The 23,490-nt window shown below is 40.0% G+C and overlaps 1 protein-coding gene across 1 annotated transcript; it reads left to right on the forward strand.

Moving 5' to 3' along the window:
* Positions 1-6,861: 6,861 nt before the first annotated feature.
* LOC311055270 (sushi, von Willebrand factor type A, EGF and pentraxin domain-containing protein 1-like) lies at positions 6,862-21,858 on the forward strand (the record flags this gene model as incomplete). The annotated part of the gene is made up of 16 exons (XM_084071397.1): positions 6,862-7,209; positions 8,169-8,348; positions 9,088-9,184; positions 9,466-9,542; positions 9,828-10,013; positions 10,304-10,483; positions 10,935-11,132; positions 11,390-11,487; positions 12,677-12,896; positions 13,553-13,729; positions 16,050-16,155; positions 16,342-16,418; positions 17,801-17,989; positions 18,772-18,951; positions 19,749-19,946; positions 21,848-21,858. Exons 1-16 carry the CDS (start codon positions 7,140-7,142, stop codon positions 21,856-21,858), a joined length of 2,244 nt encoding a protein of 747 aa, XP_083927523.1. The 5' UTR covers positions 6,862-7,139.
* Positions 21,859-23,490: the final 1,632 nt, after the last annotated feature.

The following is a 23,490-nucleotide window of genomic DNA, read 5'->3' on the forward strand; positions in this document are numbered from 1 at the left end:
GCAATAAACGTGACACATTATAAGAAAATGTCATGTACACTTAGAATTTCAAATATCATAATACTTTATAATTACAGGTCACTTACAGACTTGTTTCCTTTGGCCAGGATGATAGTGTATTATAATCGTCATAGCTGTAAACCATTATAATAATTTCACAATGGATTATATTCATTGTTATAATGCCCTTTAGTGTGATTATATGTCACTATAATGGTCATTGGGTGTTTTAAGTAAAGTAAAGAAACATTAAATATAATATTATGCACCAAAGATTTCTGCTTGCAGCTTCACTAAACTTACTTATTACACTTATAGTGTGTTTTTATACATGTAGTTTTTGCATTTATATTTCTTTATTGCACTGCTGCTCCCCTTGTAATACCCAGGGGGCAAAGGGGTGTGTGCTGCATTTGCCCTGCCATCAAAGGTTGGCCACCAGAAATAATATCTATGACCCAGTAGGATCACAACCTATATGGACAACCCGGTCAATTTTTTGCTGGAAATCCAATATGGCCGCCTCAATATTGGCCCCTATCAGAAAATAGCTTTGGCGATAACTTTTGAACCAGATGGGCTAGAAATGCAAACTTGGTGTCTATTTCATGGTTTCAGAGCATGAGAAACTCAATGGAATACTTATTTTTATGATTAGGTGTGTCTGGACCTTTACTTTGCATATTTCCAAGATGGACGCCACCCGAAAATGAGTTTTACTATGACCTTTACAGTGACAGCTAACTGTTATGGAAAAAAGTCTGCTTTTTAAGCAATATGAACACATTTGGTCAGTTTGAGCTTTCATTTCTATGTTGTCAATATGGCTGCAGTCATAAATAATGTATGGTATTACATTTTTGCTCAGATTCTATCTATAGTTGTGGGGATGATTGCAGTGAAAAATCTGAGAAAAAGGCCACAATGTATCTTATGTATCATTTTAATAAACTAACTAGAATAAAAAACAGACACATGCACACTCCAGGACTTGCCAAAAACTTCAACTTTAGGGCTATACAAATTAACATAGTGGTATGCATTCAAGTAACATAACAAAATATAGACTACTTAGTGACAAACAGAGTAAAAGCGGATTTGAGGTTGCCTACAAAAGGTTCATTTTGACCTCTATGGTGCTGTCTTGCCTGCTTCTAAAGCCAATGATACTACTACTGCTACAATGCTATTCACCGTCACTGTTGTCACGTGTTGCACTGATCCTGCTGCATCGTGTCTCCAGTCCCTGGCAACGGCCTCCTAAGTAGCATGGAATTTCCTTCTTTGCACAGGAACAGTTTTTCTGGCAGCCTTTGATACAGCTGCATGATATTGCCTTGTTCATTGACACAGGCCAGGCTGGCTCGGTAGATGCAAGGGGGACTGCATTGCTGTACAGGTGAGGCGTCCAGAGATGGCAGTCCTAGGAGAGCAGCTGCTGCTTTTTCAGGAATCATTGAATGGGCAACCAACTGCAGTCCTCTGGGCAACCTTCCTGGAGATGTCAGATATTCTCCAAAGGTTTATCTACTACGATCGGGAAGGTGACTGGACAGGACATCTCTGTGAATCAGCAAGAATGCTACCCTACCTCACTGCAGCAGGCCACTACAAGTACGGGCAGCAATCTTTACCTCTGTATTTGGCTGAGATGAAGAAACTACCAGAAACAGCTTCAGAGGTACATGAAGCACTGATGGCAGGTGTATTTGTTGGCAGACGAGCAGATGGCAGCCACAACAGTGTTGCTTTTGACATGCTACTGGAGCAGACCTATAATGCTGATGCCAAGGAAGCAAGCGGTCTGGATGGCATTACACTCAGCCCTGCTGCCCGGACAAAATGGGTCTACACAAAAACACTCACTGCAGCTGTCTCTGCAGAGCTCAAGTCTATGCTCCACCTCCACTCCTCCAACCCACACCATGAGTCTGGTCAGAGTCGTGTAACCCGGGATGCAGAGATGGTAGTCAAGGTCATGGCAGCAGTGGAGACTAACCCATTTACAGTGAGCACATCATCCATGATCAACATATCTACAGGACAGTGTGCTGATTCCACAGTCAAGGACGACTTGATGAGTGTGAACAAACTGGGTCTGAAGGCACTGTGTGAATCACTGTCCAGTGATCAGAAGAAGACAAGCATATTGAAGCTTAACACTTTCCATACTCAAAACACAAAATCCAAAGAATCGAAGGGGAAAACCTCAGCACCTGGCAAGAGCAATGAAATTACTGCCCTCCTGCGCATGACCCAAATCATAGCCAGTGGTGGAGAACTCAACCTTGTTGACTTTATAGGCAACCACGAGTGGAGTGACTTCCCCCCCTTCCCTCTTCCAGGAAGATGGCAGGATGAGAACAGGTACCAAGGCAAGCCTTGTGAAGGTCCTGAAAGAGGAGACCAAAGTTGCATGCATCCCTGACCTGCCTACAGAAGACAGAAAAACAGCAGTATTGATGCCATGTATGCCATACGCCATTGGTCGTTCCTGAAAGGTGAAGCATTTGGAACAATCGCTGAACGATACCAACGTCTGCTGTTGAATGATGTGCCTGCTGGCACAGAGATCATTCACTTCTGTTGTGACCGGTACAGTGGACCTAGTCTTAAGACAGCTGAGCAAGAACACAGATATGCTCAACCAAAACCTTCCAAAGAATATGAAGTCAGTATACATTACACAGCTCCAGATCCTCAGGAGGTTTTTGCTGTGTCAGCTAACAAGGCAAACCTATTGAGTTTCCTCTGTGACGAATGGTGTGAAAATGAGAAACTTAAGTCGGCCCTTGGTCCAACACATCTTTACCTGGGTGGGGGGTTTAAAGAAGAGACAATGAGTGTGGTGATCAAGGAGGGGTCTATTGAAGATGTCCCTGCACTATAATCCACACAACAGGAGGCTGATACAAGAATAATACTCCACACCGTGTACAGTGTCCAGAATGACAAAGTTGACAGAGTTGTCATCCATGCCAATGACACAGACATCATCATCATGTGCCTTTACTATAAAGCAACCCATCTCAGATGCCTTCCAGAGCTGTGGGTGAGAACAGAGCAAAATTCATACCTTCCTATCCATCAAATGGTATCAGCACTGGGGCTCGCACGGTGTCGTGCCCTGCCCTTTATCCATAGTTTAAGTGGCAGAGATACCACCAGCTATCCCTTCTTCACTGGGAAGAAGGCATGGTTCAAGGCCAGCATGTGTCTGGATCTCCCTGCACTTGAGGAGTTTGGTGAAAACTCTTCTGATTCCCTCTCAGATGACGTCATCAATCAAGCACAAGACCTCACAATTGCTGTATATACATCCAAAGCGGACCACCCGGAGGATTTTGACCTGAGTAAGCTTATAGTGTACAAGTTCCTCAATAATAGATCAACCCTCTTAAAGCTGCTGCCCCCGACAGAGAATGCCTTTGACCTGCACCTGAGAAGAGCTGCTCTAGCAACCATAATAGATAAATATGCACACATCGCCAAGCCGGATATTCCCTCTTTCGCAGAGTATGGATGGTCTCTCAGTGCTAGCAATGCAGTCCCCCTTGCATCTACCGAGCCAGCCTGGGCTGTGTCAATGAACAAGGCAATATCATGCATCTGTATCAAAGGCTGCCAGAAAAACTGTTCCTGTGCAAAGAAGGAAATTCCATGCTACTTAGGATGCCGTTGCCAGGGACTGGAGACACGATGCAGCAGGATCAGTGCAACACGTGACAACAGTGATGGTGAATAGCATTGTACCATAGTATCATTGGCTTTAGAAGCAGGCAAGACAGCACCATAGAGGTCAAAATGAACCTTTTGTAGGCAACCTCAAATCCGCTTTTACTCTGTTTGTCACTAAGTAGTCTATATTTTGTTATGTTACTTGAATGCATACCACTATGTTAATTTGTATAGCCCTAAAGTTGAAGTTTTTGGCAAGTCTTGGAGTGTGCATTTGTCTGTTTATATTATAGTTAGTTTATTAAAATGATACATAAGATACATTACATTGTGGGCTTTTTCTCAGATTTTTCACTGCAATCATCCCCACAACTATAGATAGAATCTGAGCAAAAATGTAATACCATACATTATTTATGACTGCAGCCATATTGACAACATAGAAATGAAAGCTCAAACTGACCAAATGTGTTCATATTGCTTAAAAAGCAGACTTTTTGCCATAACAGTTAGCTGTCACTGTAAAAGTCATAGTAAAACTCATTTACGGGTGGCGTCCATCTTGGAAATATGCAAAGTAAAGGTCCAGACACACCTAATCATAAAAATAAGTATTCCATTGAGTTTCTCATGCTCTGAAACCATGAAATAGACACCAAGTTTGCATTTCTAGCCCATCTGGTTCAAAAGTTATCGCCAAAGCTATTTTCTGATAGGGGCCAATATTGAGGCGGCCATATTGGATTTCCAGCAAAAAATTGACCGGGTTGTCCATATAGGTTGTGATCCTACTGGGTCATAGATATTATTTCTGGTGGCCAACCTTTGATGGCAGGGCAAATGCAGGTTTCAAAAAAAAGGGGGGGTTTGCCCCCTGGGTATAAACTTGTATTCTTTTGTATTGTTCTTATTTAACTTTTAATCTATGCTATATATATTACCTCTTCAATTAAGGAAAGGTTTCCAAATTCCTGCTGGCTTCTTCCTTTTCTTGCACAATAACTTGTTTTATTTGAATGTATTGTTTCTATTTTGTATTACAATGTGCTAATAAACTAAACTATATCCACTGATAGGTTCTCGCTCGTCATAGAACAACCAAAACCATCAGGAGGATTGTCTCGTCATCAGGTCTCCTTTTCTTGTGAGGTGAGTGATCTGTTTTTAACTAAAGTTTTCAAATAATTGTAGTGGGAGTAAAAGTACAATATTTTCCTCTGAGATGTAGCGGTCAAAATTGTACTTAAGGACAGTACTTGAGTAAATCTGTACTTAGTTACTTTACACCACTGTGTTTACCTTTGGATTAAAATCATCTTGCCATTTCTAGCATTATTCACATTGAAACCAATAACCTGTCATCAGTCTTATGACACATAATTATTATACTGTAGACACAAATTAATCTGATGATTCAATCAGTCTACAATGGCACCATCCTCAAATTATTCAATCATCAATCAGTTTACAATGGCATCCTTGTCCATGACAATGACAGAGACAAAACTCGTGATCAAAGGATCCAATCATTTGTTTGATTGGCTTTGTTGAGGCTGGCCAATGCTATCTAGCCTGGTAAACCCTCCCTCCAGAAATCTCATGAGATTTCTGGAGGGAGGGTTTACCAGGCTAAATGCTATCAGGCATTGGGGGAAACCAGAGTGTAGAAGAGGGAGTAACGTCACGCTTTGATCTTGCCGCAAAGCGGGCTCCTATGGCTATAGTTCCAAACATTGGAACTATCTCATTGAGATAGACAGAGCAAGTCAGAGCGAGTCAACGCTAGTGTCATAACTCTCTTTTACGGCTCTGGGGGAAACCATAGAGTTAAAGTAGTAGTTCACCCAAAACAAATTACTTATTTTCTATCAATTAATTTTTGTTTTTGTCACATTCTTGATCCAATCATTTGATGATAATAATAAAGATGCTAATGTATCCGGTAGGAGACACGTTTGTGCAGTGGCATAAACACACCTTTTTCCGCATGGGTTTTGTCTTTGAGATCAACAGGCCCCAATCTTGAGCAAATTTATTTTTATGAATATTTTTGCCAATAACGTCAATGTAATTTTTTTTGATAAAAAAATAACATAAACGTATTTATTTACCTTTATTATTATCCATCCATGCTAATCTATAATTCCAGGCTTTCTGTCTTGGTATGGTACAGATTCCCAAAAGTTACATCAAATAACAAGACAGTCTAAAAGCTAGCTATACCTGACCAGACCAAAGTGGTTGAAACTGATTGACACTGCCATCCTTGGAGCCTTGCACTCCCACCAGTGGCAGGGGCTAGAAAACAAGTTTTAATATTAGAGATTATTATTAGTGGCATTTTTGGGGGCGGGTGTGGTGTATTTGCATAGGCTTACTTACTACTGAAGTGAGTAAATAAAGTGCCATTAAAAAAAGAAACCTACAAGTTCCTTTTGGCCTATGGGTGGTGCTAGAGGAAAGGCTATGGGGCCACTAAAATCAGTAGGGGTTGTTCTTTGGGGTAGAGAGGTCGCCTGGGAATCGGAGGGTCACCCGGCTGTTTTGCCCCCCAAATTACTGATACATACAATATGCAACCCCCATTTGAAAACATTTTATTCCAGGGAGGGACCCATGCAAGAGATTGTTTTTGTTGTTGATTCAGTACAGACATAGTTGCTGTTGGGCAGAAACCTCATATCTCCATATTTCAACTTTTCAGGTCATCATCAGTCAATAGGACCGGAGACTCCAACGTTCAAACACATTTTTGGCTCAGGAATGCGACAAAAACAAAAAATGAATTCAAGGCCCCGGGGTGTGTAATGATAGAAAATAAGTATTTTTTTGGGGGGTGAACTACTCCTTTATCAAGAGCTTGTGTTAATTATATAACTACAACATTGGATATATTGGAACACAGGTTCTTTTTTTCCATTGAAAAGTAACAGTTTTGGACATTCAAGGGTTCCACCTGACAGTGACCATGTGTTAGTTGCATTGGGGTAGATATATCAGAACTTTTCTTCTGTACTTTGGGACGTTTAGTAAATTAAGCACACATGCAGTTTTAGACACAGATTACTTAAAAAAGCCTTTAATCTACAGTAGAGGCCATTTCATCTCAGTAATGTAGTTTACCTGCAATGAGGCTGTGCCACCCCTTTTTGTATTTTAATCAGCAAATTACGTGTAACCTAGTTACAGTGGTCTGTATAATCCCAATGCTTAATGTGTTTGTAAAATATGAGTCTCTCATCCTCTGTTTGTCTGTGTGCGTCAGCATCTGTCTCAGCTGTGTGTCTATGTACAAAACCAAAGTTAAACTCTGAGCAAATATGCATTAGTAATGACCTTTGGATGCAAACAAACAGAGCCTATTCTGGCATTAATTGGAGCTTGAGCAAACCATCATGCACCCTTATGTAACTTCCAACCAGGGTTAGAGTGTGCAGTTTGGAGATTTCACTCCAAAGACCATGGCTCCAACACTGGCTTTGCTGTTCCTCTGCCAAGTTGCTTTATACACAACTGTAACATCTAAGAAAGGTAAAGAGAAATCTCTTCGAAATGCTTCATGTTTTTGCAATAGAGACTGGAATTGATGAATTGTAGTCATAAAGGCGTTTTTCTTGTTTAGATTTTTTGCATAAGACATAATACAAAGTTTGCAGTTACTGTGTTCACACACCTCAATAGATGGAGACCTATTCTGTTCTTTAGAGCCACACTGCTAACTGGACTGACTTAAAAAAAAAAGTGAAAATAAAATATCTAAGAAACTATAGGTCTGTCTGTTTGAGCAGTAGCCTATAAAGTTGGGAGAAAGAGGGTAAGTTAAATCAAGACACTTTCCATGATGTCTGCAACTTCTCCACAAGCGAGCATTTAAAAACTGGTGCAGAGCCTCCAAGACAAAAGCTGTGTGGCTTAAAGTGATAGTTCACCCCCAAAATGACTTCCTTTCTATCGATTACTCACCCCACTTGAATTTATGGATATATTTTAGTTTTTGTCGCATTCCTAAGCCAATAATTCCGGTAGGAGACACAAAAGAGTCTCCTTTGTGTCTCCTACCGGAACCACTGCCGGTCATCAAATTATTGGCTTAGAAATGCGGCAAAAGAATATCCATGAATTCAAGTCTCCATGGGGTGAGTAATCGATTGAAAATAAGTAATTATTTGGGTTAACTACCCCTTTAAATGAAACATGTAGCCTACAGATCGTTTCTTTTGATCTTCATTAACCACTATCAACCTGATGTTCCTATCTTGGCCATGTCATGATAAGCACATTTCCCACATTTTCTAAAACGTTTCCAAAAAAGATGTACAAAATTTAGAAAAAATGTTTAAATTATGATTTTTTAAGAAGCGAACATATCTGATCTACAAGCTCACAGTCGTATGGCAATGTGTTGTGAGCTTGCAGATCATTTGTTGTACAGTGCAATATATAAGGCTTAAGTGGTTCAAGGTTCTACATGTTTTTCCTGTTTCCCTCAGTGTGCGGCCGCCCCTCCATCACTGATGGCATTGACGAGGTAACCCTAAAACGTGTGTATGAGGTGGGCGAGGAGGTGACCCTTACGTGTGAACGGGGGTACACACCTTCCACAGCGTCCCCTCGAAGGCTTTCCTGCACTGCCACAGGAGCGTGGACACCATCAGACTTAACATGTGCCCGTGAGTTCACTGATACTCTTACAACATAATTGCAGGTTTTCAGCCTTAGAATTAACCCATTAAGACCTGAGGCAGATTCTACAAAATGTCTTCTAAATTTGTCTTATAAAACAGTTTTCTGAAAACGTATGTTGCTATATCAGTGGTGATCAAACCTTTTCATGTCAAGGGCCCCCCAAATTATGAGCTTGTATATCTGCAATTTTTTAATAATAGTATAAAATCTAAAATGACACAGATGACGCAAAATAAACACAATTGATTTGCTGTTTTAATCCACAGCAGCTTGAGGAAGAGCTGTAAATAATCAACAGAATTCACTCGCCATTCACATCACAAATCTGAACTTGCAGATGAATAGGCCTACTCAAAGTTCTCAAAGCTGTTGAGTGAATTTCATATTAATTAATTAATTAAATATTTAATACACATATATTAAACTTCACATTATGTGATTATTAATATACATGGCTATATAATCTATCAAAAAAACATTGTCTTCAATTGATCTAGTTGACTAATTACCTGGTTAAAAATTGCCATTAGTAGTTCAAAAGTAAATCTGTATTAAATTAAAAAAAGGCCAAGGTATTAATTGGAATGCTTAATGATTATATACAGTCACTGTTTTCTTACAGATTGCTGGCTAATAATCCTCTTTTCTTTTCATCATATCATATCACTTATATTCAGTAGATATACTGCAGATACATTGTCATAACCATCATCTTTCTGGTAGCCAAGGTGTGCCCAATCCCCAAGCCTCTACAGTCCTTGGCAATGGGGAGGAAAGAGGTTCCCTTCAAGACTGTGCTCAACTACACTTGTGACGACGGGTAAGCTCACTCATGGTCCCTTTACAGTCTATGGGTTCAACCAAAGTATAAAATAGGGCGGTAAATCAGTGGCTCTCAGAGTGGGGTCTGAACCAAATGGACACTTGCAGGACTATAACTATAAGAACCTCTGAGTTACAGACCTGTAACCTGTTGAACATTTTTGCCTATAATGACTGGCTCTAGATTATGACTGCAGGTTTAAAGTCGTTAACTTACTTTATTGAATAAACCAATCCAGTCAGCCTGTGACAGTGGTTTGGTTTTATTCATCCCTTCAGGTATGTCATGGAAGGAGCCAATGAAAGCAGTTGCCTACATGATAGCACTTGGAGTCACCCACCGCCCCTTTGCAGAGGTATTGAACAAAAATGATTTGTTTTGAATACTTGAATTGTTTTCATTTACTCTTTTACCTAGGTTTGATTAACTTATGTCATAAATATAATTACATCATATTGGGCTTTGAGGAGAAAGGTGTGAAGCAGGGCATTGCTGCAATAGAGCATGACTTTCCCTGGGAGTACAGTATAAATACAAGCATTATTGTTTAAATAGTGTAGAAATAACATGTTGATTCCTGCATCAGAATAGGTTCTTCAGTTTGGATTCAGATTAACATCATCTATCTCCCCCCTTGCAGCTGTAAACTGTCCTCTGCCTAAACCACCAAGAGATGGCAGAATCGTCCATGACAAGAGAATTGCTGGAACCAACACCATCTATGGGCAAGGCTGGACATATGAGTGCAACCCACCCAAAGCACCAAGCTACGAGAGGGGATTCTGCATGGCCGATGGAAATGCCACTGAGCCACCAGTATGTCGTGGTAGGTAGAATAAAAATAAACTTGTTCCATTTTTACATTTTTACTCGTTGATTCATTCCCAAGAGTGGCATTCTGAAATGTATGCTTACACACACACACACACACACACACACACACACACACACACACACACACACACACACACACACACACACACACACACACACACACACACACACACACACACACACACACACACACACACACACACACACATGCGTTAGCAGGTGATTAGTAGGTTAGTAACCATGAGTTGTATCCTTAGAGCTCAGCATATATTCTCCACACAGATGTGAGCTGCTCAATCCCCAGAGCCGTACCAAATGGCTTCATCACCTTCGCTGTGATGCGGGAACATGGCTATAAGGAGAAGGTCAAGTACGCCTGCAATGAGCACTATGCTCTGGAAGGAGAAGCTGAGATACAGTGCCAGAACTCAGGGAACTGGTCCAACAAACCAGTCTGTAGGGGTGAGTCGAGGGACAACCACAGACTATAATAATCTAATTTCCGTTTTGTCCGATTTATGTATATATTCAGTTGAAAATACATAATTTGTGTCAAGCAATACTTTTTAACCAAAGCATAAATTAGGCTTATATGGCCTACAGTGAGACAAAACTTCTACACAAAATATCTAGTTTGGCAAGGTAATATAAATTGTGACAATATAAATGCAAAAAAAAAAGTTTAGTACTGTACACATCACTTTGTGACAATTGCTATTATTAGTTATTTGGTGTAGCAGAAAGGGAGTACTTAATTACTGATAAGCAAGTTAAAATCTCAAACTAAATGACCCGTATTCAAGTTGGGATAACTTGGGGAAGTTGATGTCAAGTTGTTTTCAAGTTATTTTTGTCTTATAGTCTAGTCAGTGAAAAAAATACATCATTTCACCATAATCCATTTTCCCCACAGCCCCCTGTGCAGTCGGCATTAAAAGAGGACGCATATTCTACAATGGCAAGAAGCTCTGGATTGCAGATTTGAAACCAAACAGAGTCGGTCATAAGGAGCCTGTTGTCTTCTACTGTCTGAACAGAGCCGAAAAATGCGGCTACCCTGTGGCCAGTGTCTGCAATGATGGAACCCTCCCCATCCCAGAGTGCTGGGAAGGTGAGCCTTTGTTCACATAATTCAAAGTAACCCCTTTGTAGTCCCACAGGGGGCGATTTGGATTGACAAACAGGGTTTGTGTAAGTAAACATTTTACAATATGGTGGACCGGACATCCAATCCAATTTCCCCCCAATAGCACTGATGTTTGGTTTAGAGATGTCCTTTGAGAAGCCACACCCTTACTACTGCCACTGTATCATTTCATGCCCAAATGTTTCTTAATGCATTTGTTTTGTCATAATGTTTCCTTCCAGAACCAGGCAAGGTGGAATATAACCTACGGGCCAAAACGCTTCCATCAGAGATCAGAATGTGCGTCGCTCCTCCTGCAAGTCCCACCATCGCAGCACCTGCATAATGTCACATAATATGTGACACTATTAGTGAAGCGCTAATATTATTAGCGCTTTATAGTGTGGAATGCAACATTAAGAACCAGGGTGGACTGGAACATGAATACTGCCTTAATAAAACCAGATTAAAACAAAACAAAATGTGTCTCATAAAAAAATAATTGGTGTTCCATAAGTTTTTCTGTGTCAGAGAACTCACTGTTGATCAATATATTATTATAATAATATATAATTTATGATATTATGAGATCAATTCAATTTTGAAATCAATGGTTTTGATTCTCATCACATCACCCCTGGAATTGTGAAATAGAGCCAACAGGTGGATGCTGGGGTGGAGGTGGGCAAACTCAAAAGCAAAGGTGTCAGCAGGTAAAGAGCAGCAGCCAGGTGAGCGAACAGACTCAATAAAAAAATGCTACATAACTAAATTATTTAAAAGAGTGGTTCTCAAACTTTTTTAATTTCAAAGACCCCCAGTTTGTCCCAGCATTAGGCCATGGGCCCCCATAATTCAGAGAGTGTACAAAGGTTCCATTTGTACACGAGTTATAGACCTGTAAGGGTCCATTTGGTTCCTACCTCCCTAGTAGATGAACTTAGGGAGGTGTATGCATTCCTATGCATCAAATCATGAACTAGTTGAACCAGATGAACTATGGATGAATTTCATTTAGTTTTACTTTATTTTTATCTGGGTATGCTTATTCTTATTTTTAAAATTCTTGGTGAATTCTTGGTTTTTAGGACCTTTTATTCAGGTCGATAGGGTATGTTTCTGCACTGTTTGTTTTTATTATTTTATGAATTCTGCTGTCTCTTATTGGGAGAAACATAATTTTGTTTATTTTTCTAGCACTGCTTGCAGATGGAAAACAGACAACATATAAAGCAATCTTGAATCTTGAATCTTGAATCTTGAATCTTGTCAATCATTTTAGCTGGGGAACCCCTGGAACCCCCTCAAGGAAACCTGGGGGTTCCTGGACCTCACTTTGAGAACCACTGATTTAAAAGAGGATATAGTTCTTCCTAAACAAAGCAATGCTGTTCAACATGTGACACATGGGGATGAGTTCTGAAGAAGTGTGTTTAGCAGATGTCAGCAGCCCCCCCCCCCCCCCCTTTTTTTGTTAACTTTCACTTCCAGTAAATGGTGCCATGGTTGCGGACTGCTGGTAAACAGAGGGAGAGAAAATCAATAGACTGTTACTTGATCCTAGACGTATCTGTTTAATTCAACACAAACACAAACATCAGGGACAGGGGCAGACAGATAGCACTGTTTTGACAAATAACAAAGGAAGTGAAGCTGAACAGAACTTTTCTGAGCTCCTGAGGATGGAACGCATAGCAGCTTTGCTTCTCTTGTGTCCATTTGCCGTCTTCACTGTTGTGACATCCACGGGTAATATTATCATTACTGGTATTTGTTGACAAAATCTGTTGAACTGTCATACAGTGGCTTTGCTTTATTGCATTATTGACTTTTGTTGCCTTTAGTATGTATCTGTTTGTGTATCTAAGAACTAATTAATGATGAAAGAGTATTTTAATGTACTACTTTCCGACTATTTTAGAATATTTTACAGGAAGAATGCAATAGTGCACTAGTTGAGCATTTATCTCACTTATTTTACTTATTAATGTCTCCAATTTAGTTCTCTGTCCTGAGAGAATTCACTTTTTGAATGAAACATACTTCCATGCAATGTTTACAAATTAAATGAAATATATTATTATACAGTATCCAGAAGCTCTATATAACATGCGTTTTAACCAATTCATGGGAGTTTATTTATATTTGCCTCTGTATTTTGACCTTATTTATATACATACTGTAGGCCTACATACAGTATGTATGTAAGTCCATACCGTATATGTAGGCCTACACACACACACACACACACACACACACACACACACACACACACACACACACACACACACACACACACACACACACACACACACAACCGTGTCACATTGTTCAGTTGAAAATCACTGAGTGGCAAGGCCATGTGAGTGTAAGTACACATTAGGCCTTATTATGTGTCTTTGCAGATTGTGGTAGGCCAGTCCTGCCAGACAATGCTATTGCAGCAGGGGTCCAGAGAATCTCCAACCCGGGTGTTGTGATAACCCTGTCCTGTAAACGAGGTTACATCTCCTCAGGCTCTACTCGAACTATTGTTTGTGCCAACACTGGAGTGTGGACCAAAACTGACCTCAAGTGCAACCGTAGGTCTTCATTTGTTTCCATTAAGCCCAAATTATATTGACACTATTCATTGGTGGTACAGTTGTAGTAGTATCATTTGGAGCGTTACCTAGTTTAAAAATGTCACCACAAGAACCCAAGCATCCCTATTCTGGGCATGTCATAGTAGGCTAACATTTGGCAAAAATAGGTGAACATTTGCAAGTTGTGACCTTGTTGATTAGCTATTTTTGGAGAAGAGATTTGTTGTAGAGTGAAAAAGAGAAGAGGTCAATATATTATAGACCCCTGGATGACCTTGGCCAACAACAACAACAACAACATATAGGATTGAAGTGGTTAATAGATCTACTCTACTGTACATGTCAATCTATATCTAAATAATAATATCAATAATATAGCTGCAAGCAGCGATAATACGGGGCCAGGAGAGAGAAAGAAAATTCCTTTAACAGGTCAGTTCATGAAAGTCCTTGCGGTCTTGTTTCCAATGAGGGCCTGTGAGCAATTAGGGGTTAAGAGTCTTGCTCAGGGACAGATTTCATTGACACATATGCTGACCTGGCCTGGAAGCGTACCTGGGGCAACCAGAGCCTCTGGCTCCCTAGGCGGGCTCACTAACCACTCAGCTATGGCCGACCCTCTTAGAGAGAGAGAGAGAGAGAGAGAGAGAGAGAGAGAGAGAGAGAGAGAGAGAGAGAGAGAGAGAGAGAGAGAGAGAGAGAGAGAGAGAGAGAGAGAGAGAGAGAGAGAGAGAGAGAGAGAGAGAGAGAGAGAGAGAGAGAGAGAGAGAGAGAGAGAGAGAGAGAGAGAGAACAGATTTTTGCGGTCGTGAGGCACTCTTAGGTAGCTGCAACACCACCTATAGTGCTATAGCTTTGTCCAGGCTGATATTGTCTGTTGAGGATCACAAACTCTTGCCTTCTGTCATGACCCAAGCCCCTGTTTCACTAACACTAAGATCACTCGTTCACAAACCATTTACCATTGAAGAAATTGTAAATCTCCTCAGAACCAAAACTAGTGAAAGTAGCCGATCTACAAGCTCACAAACCATTAAAAGTTGTCAGATTGTACATCGGCTATTTTCACAATGAAGTATGTTATACATTGAAAAAAAAAATACTCTCATTGCTATCTGAAAAGTTGTGAGATTGTAGATCAGCTATTTTCACAATGTAATAAACACTCAATTTAGTATTTCATGTTATCTTTAACAATTGCAAATGTATTCATTGATAGTCATGTTGTGTGAAATGCAACTTAGATGAAGTCTGCACCAAGTGAGGCTTGAACCTGTGACCTTGAGGTTGTGAGACATACACTTAAGCGGGACGCTATTGGACCAACAGACAAACCTCTGAAAAAAGAGATCACGCTGATCATACAGTTTCACGCAAATAGCTGAAAAATCCTGGGTTTAAGTGTTTTTCAAACTGCTCAAGATTGCGGACAATCTAAGGGCGGTGCTTACTGGTCAACGTGATAGATGTGTTCCTCATTAGTCAAGGCACATGTGTAAGCAGGTCTAATGGCTGTCGGCCAAACGAGGCATGACTTTTGCCTGTTTAAAGTTTCAATTTTCAAAAAATTGCTATAGCGCCCCCGTTTGACCAATTGGAGTAAGATTGGTTTCAGTGATATTTGGAATGGCCCTTTACATTTCTGCAAAGTTTCAAAGAATGGTAAGTCTGCATGTATGTGTTAGGGGCAGATGAATAATTGTCATAAAACTGCAATATTTATTGGCTCATTAAAGCTTCATTTTTTCACTTATGGAAGATATTTTGCAATCGTTTTTTGGTATAGGTCCAAAGTTCATGTGTAAAAAGTTTCGTGCAGATTACTCAAAAATCCCAGGAGGAGATAGGTTTTAACTGTTTTTCATATAATTCGAAATGGTGGGAGATCTAAGGGTCAGAGGTCAAAAGTCAGAGCGTGAAAGTTGTTCATCATGAGGAGACGCATGTGTGTATTGAAGTTTTATGGCTGTAGGTAAAACAGGGCATGAGTTGTACCTGTTCAAAGTTGGCATTTTAAACTGAGTGCTATAGCGCCACCTTTTGACGAAAGATTGTGAGATTTATTTTTTGATCGTTTTTCATGACCATCTATCATATGGCCGAGTTTCATAAAAAGCGTATGCACGGTTCAGCCAGAACTGGCAAAAACGGCAGAAGAAGAAGAAGAAATGGAATAATGCGAATAACAATACGGGTCCATGCTGGAAGCCTGGCCCCGTAATAATAGCCTATAATATCTTTCATAGCAACATGGTCTTTCATGTTGCTATATTTACATGACATGCATAGTGAACATGTCCTATTTTCTCTCCTACAGCTGTCAGATGCCTCTATCCACACACAATGTATAATGGAGAGGTTCAGTTTGAAAGTGAGCATCAGACTGAGTATACGAATATAATCAGCTACACCTGCAATGAGGGGTAAGGAAAGAAGGACAGGTTCAACTCGTTCTTTGTTTGGAATTTCCCATGGTTACAGCAAAGGATGACCTGTGGATGGAGCTATGTAACATCATTTGTCTGACTTATTTTGTTTAACAAATTACAGTAGACAAAATACAAATACTGAATTGGTTTGTAATACCTGTATACAATTCTTCCATACAGGTACATCTTGCATGGTCACAACAGTTCTGAGTGCCAAGAAGATGGAAGATGGAGCACCCCGACACCAGAATGCAAGCGTGTGTACTGCATGTCACTTACACTCCAAAGAATGAGTTGACTTCATCTTTTTCTTTATTGTGGGATCGCTAAAGCGATCACACTAATGTTATTGTGCATATTTATTATTATTATATATTTATTCCGCCCGTTTTTTGGCACCTAACTAGTCCTTCATACTTTTAGCTACAAACTCCGTTCCAACTCTTCAACGTTCGGCCTACTCAGGACATGTCGGCTATTATTCAAATTTTTGAAATCATTTGTACTTTTAGAGATATTGCACTTTTTACTTCTAAAAAAAGCCCATTCATTTCAATGGGGAAATTCATACTTTTAGCTAGAAACTCCGTTCCAACTCTATAACGTTCAGCCTACTTAGGACATATTGGCTACCATTTGAATTTTTTAAATTTTTTTTTCCAAATTTTTTTTTTTTCAATTTTTTTTTTTTCCAAATTTTTTTTTTTCCATTTTTTTTTTTCCAAATTTTTTTTTTCAATTTTTTTTTTCCAAATTTTTTTTTTTCTTATTTTTTTTTCCTAACTTTTTTTTTTCAGATTTATTTTTTCTTTCCAAATTCAAACCTTTCAAACCTTTAGAACTTTTAGAACCTTTAGAACCTTTAGAACCTTTAGAACCTTTCAAACCTTTCAAACCTTTAGAACCTTTAGAACTTTTCAAACCTTTAGAACCTTTCAAACCTTTCAAACATTTAGAACTTTTAGAACCTTTAGAACCTTTCAAACCTTTCAAACCTTTCAAACCTTTCAAACCTTTAGAACCTTTCAAACCTTTCAAACCTTTAGAACCTTTAGAACCTTTCAAACCTTTCAAACCTTTAGAACCTTTAGAACCTTTCAAACCTTTCAAACCTTTCAAACCTTTCAAACCTTTAGAACCTTTCAAACCTATAACACTACTAACACTATCAATGCTCAATACCTGCAACATTCTTAGCGATCCCACACTGTTTCTTCAGGAACAGTACTTTCTAGTTTTCTTTAATGTTTTCTTGTTTTGTTTTCAATGTTCATCTGAAATGTATTCTTGAATTCAAATTCTCAAGTTATTATTTCTCCAGACCAGGATTATTTCTTTATGAAGCGACAAATTGAAGGCGAATTTGGCTGTGGCTTAATCCGCAGCTAAAGATGATATTTATACAGTCTGCAAATGTGTTCCAGAGTGTGTTCAAGGTAACGAGTGATCCAATCAAAATGTCTGAATGCACACTAGTTTTTAGTATGCCAGCTGGGTGCTAAAGTAAACAGTATCTTTGGGATCTAGGGCTGGTGACAGACTGTGCCCGAGCCTGTAGTTACAAAGCATTTCTGCAGACCTGAGTGAGTACATCCAAAAGAGGTTAAAAGCTTTCTATTTTCCAACTGGTTTCCCTCAGCTGTGACCTGTGGTCTTGCTCCGATCCCAGAGTTTGGGAGGATAGTCTATGATAAGAAGGTCAGAGGTAATACCACAGAGTTTGGCCTCGGTGGGATCTACCAGTGCCTGCCTCCATTCGTAGTCACAGGCAACGCAAGAGGACAGTGTACTGCGTCTGGCAGCTGGACCAAGCCTCCTGAATGTCGACGTAAGTGGTAAAACTTGTTGTATATGAGCTACACGTATTTGACTGAAGCCCTACTTAGTATTACTGTAACAAAAGGTTTGCCAAAAGAACAACAGAAACCAAACATATACTCTATTCTGGTGTCTATCATGCTGGTGTGTTGTAAGCACCTGTTTGTTAAGCTTTTCAATACTGTGGAAATGCTCACAGAAGACACGCAAGCAACTGTGTAGTATACATTGATGGACAAAGAGATAGTTATATATAAAACTCATAAAAAAAAGTTCAGAAACGTTATTTTGGTTGATTATTTCTCCCCTTCAATAATACCAATTGGTATTGTATTTTATATCGGTTGAAAAGCCTGATTAGTCACCTTTACAGCTAGGTACAACTTGTAAGGATTGTGCATTCGTGGAATGAGCAACACAGCTAGCGGTGTGGGTAGCGTCCCCCCCAAAAAACGTGCCAAAATCACCCAGTTGCCCTATTGCACGGGCCTTATCCTGAAGTGACACACATGGCATGTTGATGCTTGGAGCACGCACAAACTCAACCAAGATGCAGGACCCATGCTCAGCACTTCAAAGGCCGCACTTGAAACAAAAGGAGAGTGAATACCAAAAGAAGAATATTGCATTTTTGGGGAAACTTTGGGGGGCACTACCCACACCATTAACTGTGTTGCTCATTTCACGAATGCACGATCCTTACAAGTTGTACCTTGTTGTAAAGGTGACTAATCAGGCTTTCCAACGATATAAAATGTATATACTGTATATTCATAACATTTTCCCTTACAGCGGTAACCTGCCCCCCACCGCAGCCAATTGAAAATGGCTTCATGTCCAGCAGAGAGCAGAGAAAGTTCGACTACACGGAATCAATCAAATATGGATGCAACGGAGACTACAGAATTGATGGGATTATGGAGTGCACATGCCAGGAGACAGGGGAGTGGTCCCAACTACCTTCTTGCAAGGGTAGGAACCGGGCTGTCATGAGACGTGTTGTGAGCATGTAGCATGTCTGATTTAGACTTAGTTGTGTGGCAGTGTCGGGCGACACTGGCACACAACTTAGTGTAAATCAGACTTTAATGCTTTTCTGTCCCTTGGTCCCACTGAAAGACATGAGGGACTTCATTAACTATTTGCATAGCTTGGCATGAAGGACTACAGAGACACCCACATCTTACATCTATTTGTTAAATATGGCACTAAAGCATACAGTTATCAGTGTCATAGCCCAGGACGGCACTTCATAGCGTTACTGTCGGTCAGAAACCTTGTATCCCCATATTTCAGCTTTTTATATATTTTTTTGTGTGTAAATTAATGCCCTACTTCATCATACTGCAGTGTCGCACAAAAATAGCAAAAAGTGCCGATCTACAAGCTCACTATGTGCTGTGAGCTTGTAGATCTGCTATTTTTGGGAAAACAAATAACTGAAAGTTAATTGCGTCTGTTGGTTTTGTAAATATTGAACCAATGAAAAGTATTAACAAGAGTTTTTTGACTACATTGGATCCAGTGGTTATTTTTTCTATTTCCTGAAAAGTAACATTTTTGGACATACAGTACAAGGTTTCCATCCGACAGCGACAATATGATATCTGTGGCATATCTGCAATACATACTGCAATTGTGTTAGAATTCTGCAAATTTTCCAAAAGTATCACATATAAATGCTCATCACAGGAAATCATTCTTTCTATGTCTGTAATCTGCCTTAATGACATGTAACAGCCCTGTCCACTTCTTCTTATGGTCTACAGCCCCTTGCACTGTTGGCCTGCAAAGAGGAAGGATATTATATGAAGGACAAAAACACTGGATTGAAGATCTGACGCCTAAGAGAGTCTTCCACCTAGAGATTATCTCAGTCTATTGTATGCACAAGGACAGGGCATGTGGCTATGCAGTGTCTACCCAGTGCATTGATGGGCAACTCATATTGCCAGAATGCTTTGAAGGTAAGGCTATATGTCCACTGGAGAAAAGTAAAACTTTAAAGATCATTAAAGGACGATTTCACCTACACAGTATTTTCAACCTATCTTCATATCACTATAACAAGTGGTCCTCACTAATGCTAATGATAAAATGTTACAATTTCTTTCTACTCGGTCTGTCTCATAGGCTGTGGACACTTTTGACCTGCCTACCAGTGACATCATTTTGGGCAGGGGCGTGGTGTTTTCAAACAAGATTTGATTTTTATTAACGCAAGAACAATGGCTTTCATTATAGCATGCTAACTTTCCAGGAATAGAAAGCCTGCAGTTTCTATTAGCTTGGATTCCCCAACGATGATGTCGCTGGTAGGCGGGTTCCTCAACTGTCCACTGCCCTCCTCTGAGACATAGACGGGGTAGACAAGAATCGTACCATATTATAATGAGCATTAGTGAAGACCAGTTATATGTATAGGATGAAAATGGGTGAAGTCGTCCTTTAAGGCCTTTTCACATCAAACCAGAGGCATTATTTTACATTCTTCGGATAACCAAACAATGGCCACGCCGTATTCCCATCATCCACGTGGGAATATGGCGTGGCTCCAATGTGGATCACAGACTTCATGCGGCCATCCTGCCGGTCAGTCATTTATGACATATCTTATCTATGAACTCTATGACTCCAAATTTAGACAGGCTTTCAGCCCAATCCAAGCCACATTGACTTCCATTACGAAATTATAGTTAAATACTTTTTAAAAGTCTTGAAAACATAGTTGAACAAAACATTTGTTGAGGTATTTCTTCAGCCAGTTTTGTCAGAGTGCAGGCAACATTTTAAAATTCTTTGCCATTTTTAACTGGAAGCCTAGACTGAAAGAACGAGCCCAATCGATGGTCTTGAAGGGCGGATCCAAACCCAGCCGCCCGGATTTGTGCGGCGCTTCCTATTGCTTCACCAATCTATGTCCCCACCTCCCCCCCCCCCCCCCCCCCCGGCCTGTGCACGGAGCACGCTGACGTCACCAAATGTAGAGCGACGCCCCTCTGCACTCTGATTGGTTAGGAGATAACAAGGTCCTAAGACCATCGTTCCTGCATGGTTCGCCCAGGCTTTTTTTCTTTTGTGACAAAAAATCACACCCTGTGTGAAGGAAGCGCTGCCTTTGATGAGCCCCGTATTGATGTTGTCATCAATATTTGTTTATGGGACAGACACACACCCGGACAGACACACGGACACACAGACAAAGTCAGATATAGAGCGGTTGGCACCGCTAAAAAAAGCATGGGTTTCCGAGGCTACCGGAAGCCTAAAGCTGAAAAATAGCCGATCTACGCTGGTAGATCGGCTATTTTCCGATGTACAACACCAGCACGCAACTATGTGTAAATCAGGCATAACTTAATTAATCAGGCATAACTAATCCCTAAACCTACAGTATAGTTCTACTATACTTGTGAGCACATTTGGTCCTCACAAATATACTAATACAAACACATGCAACCCTCTTATAGTCGATGGCTAGCCTCGCCACGCTGTAAAACACATGAGATTTGGTGTGCAATCTAAAATAAATGCACCCTTTTGCCCACAAAAAGGAAGCTATTTTCACAGACTCTTGCAAAATGCATGGTGACAGTAGTGCAGTGAAGACATTTTTTTCAATTGTCTTAATTTGGCAAAATCTGAGGAACAGAAAGTAATATCATTAGACCCATTAAATTTTAAAGCAGAATGATGTGTAAGGTAAATTCCACTCGCTTTAGTCTATTCAAGAACTGAAACTGTGTACAGTGAGTGGTTCAAAACATGTTTCCATGTCTGTATGAATTTTAATATTGTGAAAGAGCTTTGCAAAATCACTTCAGGTTCTTAGGACTACTAACTGAATAGCACTCTGTTTTGTCTTCAGTTTACACCTAACCTTGAGTAATTGAACACATTTATCCTAAAACGTTTGCAAATGTTTGCTCCAACTATGAAAGAAAAACTTTGATTTACTGTGTATAATACAGTAAATCAAACACATAGCATTTCCCATGCAGCTTTCTTGACTGGATTAATCATATGTATATAGATCTGAGGTTTGTGGACTATAACACAGATACACCTTTGACTTTTTACAATGAGGAAGTTGATGTGCTTGTCTACATACTGTAGCCTACTGTCAGAACTAACTTTGTTTGTGTGTGTGTGTGTGTGTGTGTGTGTGTGTGTGTGTGTGTGTGTGTGTGTGTGTGTGTGTGTGTGTGTGTGTGTGTGTGTGTGTGTGTGTGTGTGTGTGTGTGTGTGTGTGTGTCTTCTAGAGCCTGGAGCTTTGGATTATAAATTGCATGCCAGCTCTCTGCCATCAGAGATACAACAGTGCTAAGCAGGTGGTACCTGGTTGTGCAAAACATGGCAACACAAGGCTGTTAACTACATAGGCCCTATTTCATTCTTTGTCGTATGGTGGTGTCATGTGGCGAAAATAGCCCATCTACAAGCTCACAATGTGTCATATAGCCAGGCGTTGTGAACGTGGATATGCTATTTTTTATGTTTTTGAGAATTTCTGAAAATGTTTAAGAATGTTCAGCCTATAGCCCAATATAGGGACCCCCAGTGTTAATGGGCCCCTGTGAGGATTATTATGTGGACTGGCTGTAGGTTGGACTGATTTTATGTCTTTCTTTCTTTTTTTGTTGTGTATTTGGTCTGTGATATGGACCTTGACCACAAGCTCAATGTTGAAAAGTTATCTGTTGCAGGGGGAAAACACATAGTACTCATTAGCAATATCTATGTGTCTATGTATCAAAGTTCTGTCATTGGCTATCTCTACATAGTAATACGATGTTATACCAGGCTTCTCTTGCAATCTACAACACAGTAGTGTGTTTTTTAAGTGCATGTGAAATGTCAGATTTTCATCTTGTTTCTTCCAATGTGCCAGATGCTTGAATGTCACTGAATAAATTAATGTTGGGTCATGTACAGTATGTCACTAAGATTCAGGTTTCATAGTAGCTACAGCAGTTAGCACAGGACAGTTAGAGGAAACATCAGACACATAGAATATAAAAGTAAAATAAATAGACTATCTGCACAAATGGAGTTAATGTTGTATGTACTATCATCAATACATAAATGTACAATCTTCATCTTAGCTCTCTATCTTTTTTTGTACACCAATGCTGCATGACATCTCTTAACAATGTCAAACTGAACATTTGACCCCAGGTGAGAAATCCAGCCCTTAATTGGTAAAATGAACATAATGCTCTCAGTTTAAGTCTAAGGACATGTTTTGGCCCTAGATGGTGGTTGATGGTCCAGACTCCCTCATTCTGCGAGCAACAGGTGGGTTCTGAACAGCCTGCAGATGCCTGGTGCCTGGAGAAGCAACTACAATAAGGCTGTGCACGTGTTTGGCTGCTGGCGTCAACAAACATCCAGGTGTAAGTTTAGGTTGTGGACACTTAGCCTACTATAGATAACACAGGCTACTGCAATGGATGAAACATCACACATGCACGCACACACACAAAATATTCCTGAATTGTAAGACCCTCT

The sequence above is a fragment of the Gymnoscopelus microlampas genome (assembly GCF_963454915.1).
Source record: "Gymnoscopelus microlampas genome assembly, chromosome: 2".
Lineage (NCBI taxonomy): Eukaryota > Metazoa > Chordata > Actinopteri > Myctophiformes > Myctophidae > Gymnoscopelus > Gymnoscopelus microlampas.